This window comes from Brienomyrus brachyistius, chromosome 19 (genome assembly GCF_023856365.1).
Source record: "Brienomyrus brachyistius isolate T26 chromosome 19, BBRACH_0.4, whole genome shotgun sequence".
NCBI classification, from domain to species: domain Eukaryota; kingdom Metazoa; phylum Chordata; class Actinopteri; order Osteoglossiformes; family Mormyridae; genus Brienomyrus; species Brienomyrus brachyistius.
In genome coordinates this window covers 16529204-16537383 of record NC_064551.1, presented here as the reverse complement: position 1 = coordinate 16537383, position 8180 = coordinate 16529204, and the positions used below count along the sequence as shown (strand labels likewise).

Sequence of the window (8180 nt, the reverse complement as noted above, 5' to 3'; positions counted from 1 at the left end):
TCTCCATGAGAGATACTATTAGAAGCTTAAAACAAGGACTTGTGTCTCTGTATATTACACAGTTCATTACTGGTATCCAGTTCCTGGTTGCTTTACACGATTAGTTATATACATGCAGAACTTCAAGGCAAACAAATCCTACTTATGTTTCAAGTTAGAATAACCATTAGAAGACTAAACTTAAATATCATTACTGCATTAATGCAGGAAAAGCTGTCAAATCATTATTCAGGGTGGCCTGATTATTTATTGAAGACATTATAAATTTGGGGGGCGGGTAATGCAGTTGTAGGGGTTAAGACAAAAAATAATGACTAATTGTGCTGATTGGTGGCATGGTCTGCTACAAAATAACATATTTAGCAGGCAACAAGGCAGGCGTGACAGCAGACAGATGTACTACATATTAAGGTAAATTTCAAGGAGGAGGCTTGCAGACCAATGGGGAAAGGGAACCAGGTAAAGTGAGAGAAGGGGGCCAGAAGGAGATGGAGGAGGGATGAAAGAAAGGAGCCTTGGAGGTAAACATGCATTCAGAGCTGAATCCAGACCTGTCCGTGGTGTCTCTTCCCCCAGTGCCGCAATCCTGGATGGTAAGATCTATGCCACAGGCGGCATCGTCAGCAGTGAGGGTCCAGCTTTGGGCAACATGGAGGCCTACGACCCCTGCAGCAGCACCTGGACACTCCTGCAAAACCTGCCCTGTCCACTCTTCAGGCACGGCTGCGTGGTCATCAAGAAGTACATCCAGAGCGGCTGAGGCGGCAGAAATAGCAGAGACTCTTACCCAGAAATCCTGGGGCGAGCAGCGATGCCACAGGCCCCGCCCTGCCGTCGGTAAACCCCTCCCACCTTCGATCTGTACCGAATGTAAATGACATTCTTCACCATTTCGGTGAAATCGAGGCCCAGAGCCTCAGCTATGTAACATAGTCTAACTTATCCCACCGCCTGGTGGTTTCACTAGATGTTTGTACTGGTTTCAGCGTTAGCTTGTCAGTTTAATTAAAATGTGGTAGCTATCATTTTCCCATCTGTGATCAGTTTTATTAGGGTTGTTGCCCCTCCTATTACTATAGGATCATGTGCACTCCATGGGCACCATCTGGTTTATATCTGCGATAACTTAACAAATTATTGGAAAATAACGATAGATAGGGCTCTTCAAATCTGGCCCTCGATTCCAAATCCAGGCCCTGTTTTCAGTTCACCCAGATAGTTAGTTTAATTACTGATTCTGATTGGTCAGAGGCTTCACACCTGGCTCACAGGTAAAGGAAGGCTGGAAAACTAGCAGTGCTCGGACCTGGAGGACCGCGATTTGAATAACCCTGGACTATAGGATCAGTCTGCCGCTCGCCAGGTGTTCACTCGCTGCATTAACGGCCTCCTTGCTAACGGGCTCCTGTTTAAACGAGGTTATCACCAAACGGATCCGAGATTCATACTGTGAGAACAGCAGCACAGGGGAGAGGACCTGAGAGGTGGACGTCGTCCCGGGGAGCACTTGAGTCGGGGAGCACTCGGGGAGCTTGCAGCAGAGGCAGGCAGCTTCAGAGACTGGGGGGGGGGGGGCGGTACGGCCCATGGTTGGGAGATAAGAGCTGAAATCTAAAGGGCTGGAAACAGACTATTAAACCATCACAGAGCCATTTCTCTGCACTCGGCCAAAGCACAAATAATCAGAGGCTGAGGTTTACCACACTCAGTATCAGTGCATTCCTCCATTGTTTGTCCTTCCATTTTTTTTTTTTTTTACATTTCATAAGGTTTGTTGGGGAAATGTTAAAAATGATTGCAAGGGTGGGGGACAGACAGTGCTGTAAATTAGGAAAGGAAAAATGTTTATTTTAAAAATGACTCGATTCTGTAAATGTTTTTAGAAAGCTGGGTAGATGGACGTCTGTAAATCTGTACGAAACTGAAAAAAAAAAATAAAGTATGACAGAAAATGACTACTGGGTCATTAGTTATATGCATGCAGTTGGATCTTGTAAAAAGGCTTCACTGTCAGGGTAGGTTGCATACAGTATCACCTCTGTGACAAGTTTATTAATAATCTGTCGTATTGCATAGTTAATTTTCCATCACTATGTGCTACGTTATATGTTTGACATTTCCTGAAGTTGGCTAAAACTTACATGTCATTAACTGGGAAATTTTGTGTTATTGATGTTACCAAATGTAAGAGCAACACCAGGGAGAATCAGTAGGACACTAGTACAATTTGCACCTTTATTCAAGTATGTCACAGCAGTTTTTAAAAATTTCTTTCAGAAATTACAGTAATGCTTCAGTTCAAATATAACTTACACTAAAGTAACACAAAGATCAAAAAGGGTGTTAAATACACGATATAACAAAGGTAGAGCAAAGAACAGAACAGCAAAAGCTATAAAACCTAAACAGTTATAAAAAAAAAGATAACATATTTTAAAAACTTTATGAAGCTGTAATGCAAGGAGCCTGGATTCAGGATCTCACATCACCAACAGAAAGTGAAAGTAAAGGGGGGGGGGGTTGTTTAACCACAGACAAAATCATGGTAAGATAATCCAGATATTGTGCTTTGGGGCAAACGATGGCATTCTGACGGCTGACATTTTAAGGGTGCTGTGAATACTGCGGGAGATCGTGGCCGGTGGGTCGCACCATATTCTGCATGCTCCGGGAAAACAAAGTGGATGTGTGACTAATACAAATGCAGTGATGGAGGGAAGGTTTAAAGGAACATGAAACATTCGGAGATGTGATAATCTAGCAAGCTGACGCGGGACTCATCCATCAAGCTGTTTTTTTTTTTTTTGAGGTTTGATAAAGTTTCTGCACAATGAAAGGGGAAAAATAAAAGACACGTAAAACAATGCAGTGATGGAGAGCAATGGTGGTGGATTGTACAGGTTTCAAGTGCAAACCTACGATCTCCTGTCCCAACAGACAGGAATTCTGGATCAGCAGTCTATCACGACAGCTACTGAATATTACTGAGCACTGAAAGGAGAGGGAATAAAAATGAAGCACTTTTCACAAATCCTGCATACCTGACCAGAAAATCCCTTAGGCACCATCCAGTATATCACAGTCTCACCACTAAAAATCCAACAGTGGGGAGGGGGATGAAACCAGTTTCACAAGTGGAACACATACAAACTGAAAGATTAATACATGAAGAACCTGAGAACCTGTAAACCCCCTTTTCCACACAAACCTTGCTACACGCTATTATGCTACACTGCGATCGGCAAAAATGTAAAAACTCGAGTAACAACTTTTCCAATTTCAATTCATATACAAGACTCTTCAATGAATATCACACCGCAGAGTTCATGTTCAATAATTACATTAATAAATAAGAAATATACACCCATGGGAAATAAAATCCCGAAAGTCCACCAGCAAGGCATAACCAAAGAGGGGAATATGGACAGAAACACAAGCCGTATGCAAGTATAGCGCTATCAAACAACAGAAGCAATTGAGGGGCATCCATCCGAAAACACTAACAAACAGTAAACGACGTTTCAATTTAAAGTTGCGATTCTTCAACTTGGCTCAAACGCAAAATAAAAACAAAGGAAAGAAAAACCGCTGATAACTGCAGCGGCCACAGGGTTGCATCTACTGATCCAGTACCTTAACGTTTGGGTCTGCAGGTGTCGCTATGAAATTCTAATCCTAACAAACACTGTTTGTACCCCATGGACGACTTGTCCTTTATCAACGTTAAATAAATTAAGCTGAGGTAGCTGCGTTTTCACGTTAATCCCTCTGTCGTCCAAACCATCGTCTTGAAATGCTTCTATTGCATATGTCTGAAAAGCTTCACACCTATATCGACCCGAAAGGGGTCTGGCATGGCACTGGTCCTGGGAGATTTCAGCTATTACCAGCACTTATACGAACGGGCTAATTAACAGTGGACATTCCACAGCTAAGCTTCCAGAAGCGAGACCTGAAGCGGCCCGACAAAATTCAGCACCCTAAGAATTTTTTTTCTCTGTTTTGTAAACAAAAATATATTTATCCATATCATGTGAACATCAGCAGTAATTTGAGCCCAACATCCAAAACTCCCTATTTTCAGGATTGGAGGAATAAAGTTCAACATAAAATGAACAAAACAATGTTCTTTATCTGAAAAGCAATCAGCACTGCCTGGAATGACCTTGTTCTTTGTTTGGGAAATGAAAGATGTTAAAACGAATGTACAAAAAATTGCAAATAAAAAGTGTACATGGGGAAATGAAAAGAATCAATGTGGTATAGAACTCCAGATATTTCCTGCAAGGTGACGAGAACGACACTTCTGAAAGGGACACTGACAATTCAAAGAAAACCCACGAAAGATTGGCACAGACCCTTTCATATACAACTATGTAACATGCGGACGGACAGAAATAATGCTGAAGTTGCTGTGAACGCCTACATCCTGTATTGCTTTCAAATAAAACGGGTGAGATGTATAATGTAATTTTTATCCTTTTATTTTTTTGTTTAATAGTGTGGATGCAAGACTCATACATAAACCCCTATACAATACATTGTCACCGAACATCTTAATATGATTGGGTATATAAGGCACATGCTAGGCAGTGCTAACGAGACATTAAATTGAAGTGAATCCGGTTATTCCAGCTAAGAGTGAGAAGAGAATATTACGAGCACGTGCGACATTTACTAAAGGTAGAGTCACACAGCGAACTCAGGGAGGAGGCTTCTGACCAGCCAATGTTACGACTGCAAATGCTAGCAAACTCCTCCAGCTCCATGTAATTTATTGATGCCAGATTATTTTTGGTTTGTGAGTATTAAGACACAAGATGTATATTAGAATTAGTATAAACTAGCAGACGTTTAGCAAGTGCCTTTTCGACTTTCTAAACTTAGAATTTCAACACGGACGGTGTGAAGTTTCAGGTGTTTTTGGAGGGAGGAACGTGGGTAAAATGCTCACCCAGTGAGGGTGGTGGCAAAATCAAAAAAAGGAAAGAAAAATCAAAAGCCATCCACGTGCTAATTAGGTTGAACAAATTTTGTTTTGGCAACAGTTGTCAGAGTACTTGAGAAAACATATTTAGCGATTCCAGTTGAAGTGTGTTTGAGGAAAGAGAGAGTCGTGGCTTTGAGGACAGTCAAAATCTCAGTCACACTGCAAGGTTACTGCTGGTGTGATACCGGGGGCTCTGAAGACCCCCCACCCCCAATTAAAGCCCCATTACTGTTACAAAAAAATAAAATAAATCACCCCATTTGTCTAAAGAAAACCAAGCAGCAAATGGATATGATAGCACCAGGCACAGACAGCATTGGTGTGTGCATCTCATTGACATAAAGAAAACCTTAATGAGTTTGTGTTTGGTTCTGTAGACTGGTCCTGTCCAGGTACCTGAGATGATAGCACCAAAGTCACCGATACAAGTGTCCCTTTTTTCCTCCTTTTTTTCCATTAAGACCAAGACCACAAACTTGCTTGGCTTTGAAGAGAAGGAAAATGGCTCAAAAAAGGCTGGTGTCCCTCAGAGGAATGTTTGGAAATGTTCAACCCTCCTCTCCATCTCCTAAAAGATAGACAGACAGATGTCATCATTACATTATTCAAACATGAGAGCTGAATGAGGGGGGGACAAGCAAAGAGGTATTTTTTGATGAACTTCACATACGGACTCAGCCCACTGCAGAGGTGTGACATTCTGTGGTTTTTCAATCACTCGCTTACTTCTCTCTCTTTCTGCATTTATTTGGATAGATGGCAGAAGCAGAACATGCAAACCCCCACTGTCTGGAGTCACTGCAGGATGCGGTGCTTACATGCACCCCATTATAACGGGGGAGGGATGCACAGATTTCCACCAGAAGTTACCAGATGTCTTAAACCTCCGGCATTGATTACCAATTGGCAGATCTGCAGCCCTGTTAACCACCCCGTAAATTCAAAAAATGGTCTCCCGTCTGTCACTACTGTCATTAGGGCTGTACGCAGGATGACACCGACCCCCACCTCACTCTCTGACCCATGGTTGCTGCCTCCTCCCCCTGGACATTCTCACACACCACATCTGCATCTGTTATGAGCATAATTATACACAGGAAACTCTCAAGCACTGCTGAGCTGCTTTTGAAGTTCCACTGTAAAAGTTTTTGACAAACGCCTACTACAGACTAAGACTACAATTTGACTGACTGGCCAGCTGACTAGTCGGCTGTTTGACTGAGCTGATGATTGGTCAATTAGTTATTTGACACACCATCGTACATTTGTTGACCTATCCTTGCAGGAACTAAATTAAACGGAACTTGCTGGATCAGTTTACGATTTCTTCGAAAAACATCCCCAAAAGGCTAAGAAAACTCATTCCGGCACACAGACACATGCACACATGACCAGACATGCACATAGACCCCGAGGAGCTGCTCCCGGGGCAGTCGCTGCATGTCGCCCTGACGACACCACCAAAACAAAGATCACTGGTGGGTCAGGCGCAGCCGGCCTGGGGCACTTAACCCCATCAGGAAGGACGTTTCAGCTGCATCATCATGCCCCATGAGAGAGGTAGGAGGCACTAAGACATTTCAACAAACTGGGTCCAGAAAAGGAGGGATGCAGTCACTGATGTTCAGGGCGATTGTGTGTGTCTGTGTATATAAGCATTTGCTCCCATGAGAGGGGCTAATGGCCGAGACCAAATACACCGGTCTTGAAAAGCGCAGTATGATCTGCATTGTGTTTAAAAGGTATAAGGTGTGTCAAACGAGAAGCGTGTCTGCAGGCGGCATTCAATGGCAGTGTTCTCCAACAAACTCCGGCGGGCACTGCAAACACACACTATTATTGGCAAAAGCTTATTTTCTAAACTCCAAAATGGACACGGCGCCATCGTGGGGCTGTAGGGATTCATGAATTAAAAGCCACACATGACATTTGACAGCGTCCTCCTGGAAGAAGCCTGTTGGGATCTACAGGTGACTAAACCAGAAGCAGAACCCAAGGAGATTTGGCCCAGAAAACATTATAGAGCGTTGATATAATCTTACCTGATCTATTGAGCTGAAACTTAAAGCTACAACACCTTGCCCTCCAACAGAAGACACCAAGACTCAAGCTGCGTACGGTCATGTTTTCTACGGGCCAGTGAATCGGGGGACACACTCCCCCCATAACAGAGGCCAGAAGGGGTACAACCACGTGACTGCGGGTCTGATCCTGGATAAAACTATTCACAATTACAGACGGGATACCACCAAAGACTGAAGAGGGATCAGCGGGGATCCATCTGCCGGGCAGGAGAGCAGCATGTGAACATAGGCGTTGTGACCAAAGAAAGGAAAATGCTGAAACCCTCATTATATGCAGTGACCGTCCAAAAGAGCTGCAAGGTGGGGAATCCTTGCCGAGGTGGGCTGAGCAGTCTACCAGTGAAGCTAAACCAAATAATGATTAAAAAATGACGTTCACCTGGTTGACAATGATACATAATTAAATGGATAGTCCTGGCCGGACTGCGCTCTATACAGTGACCACTTTTACTTGCAGTGCACTTCCAAAGCGCAGAAGCAGCACAGTTAAGTGACCCAATTCCAAATGTCTCTGCTGTTCAGGTCTCTCCAGCATCTCGAGGTCCAACACAAGCACACATTTCTCCTGACATCTTTAACTCGCCTGCCTACTTCATAAGAATTTACACACTCGAATGTGCTCTACACACTGTCCTATAACCAGTGTCTAAAATGGCAGGTTAGAGCGTGTTTGACGTCTGCACAGTGGCAGCAGAGCACAGTTATGAGTTCTGTCACGTCTTCATCCTGTGACAGTTTGGCTTTAGGGAGCTTAGTTCCATTTTTTTTGGAGGAGGAAGAAAATGATCCCCGGTTATGCCGAGAGCGTGTGGTCCGGATACACTGGGCTGCTTGACATTCTGCCCGGCTCGCCCCTTCCAGGCAGTAGCTAACAGCTTTCAGCCAGACGGGCTCGACGTGCAGGCAGGGGACAGGGAAACACTCTGGGGGTTCGGACTGCTTTATCAAAGGGGCTGCGTGTCACCAGAGATCACCAGAAAGTGAAAACACACAATTCTAGCAACTGTCAGTAACCTGCAAGTATTATTCATGATGATTCAATACAGGACATCATTTCAAGATAGCTGTCATATTGTGTTTTACAGTCGGTTGTCCTACTGGGAATT

The 8180-nt window shown here is 43.7% G+C and overlaps 2 protein-coding genes across 2 annotated transcripts in view; one reads left to right on the top strand and one right to left on the bottom strand.

The window, feature by feature from the left end:
* The window catches only part of LOC125714579 (kelch-like protein 29), a 158980-nt gene extending 156772 nt beyond the window's left edge, over nucleotides 1-2208 (top strand). The window contains exon 14 of the mRNA XM_048985306.1: nucleotides 577-2208. Within this exon, the coding sequence (XP_048841263.1) occupies nucleotides 577-760 (184 nt within the window). The 3' untranslated portion in view covers nucleotides 761-2208. The remainder of the gene's footprint in view (nucleotides 1-576) is intronic.
* Nucleotides 2209-2221: 13 nt separating this feature from the next.
* The window catches only part of atad2b (ATPase family AAA domain containing 2B), a 58437-nt gene continuing 52478 nt past the window's right edge, over nucleotides 2222-8180 (bottom strand). The window contains exon 28 of the mRNA XM_048985293.1: nucleotides 2222-5558. Coding sequence (XP_048841250.1) covers nucleotides 5517-5558 — 42 coding nt within the window. The 3' untranslated portion in view covers nucleotides 2222-5516. The remainder of the gene's footprint in view (nucleotides 5559-8180) is intronic.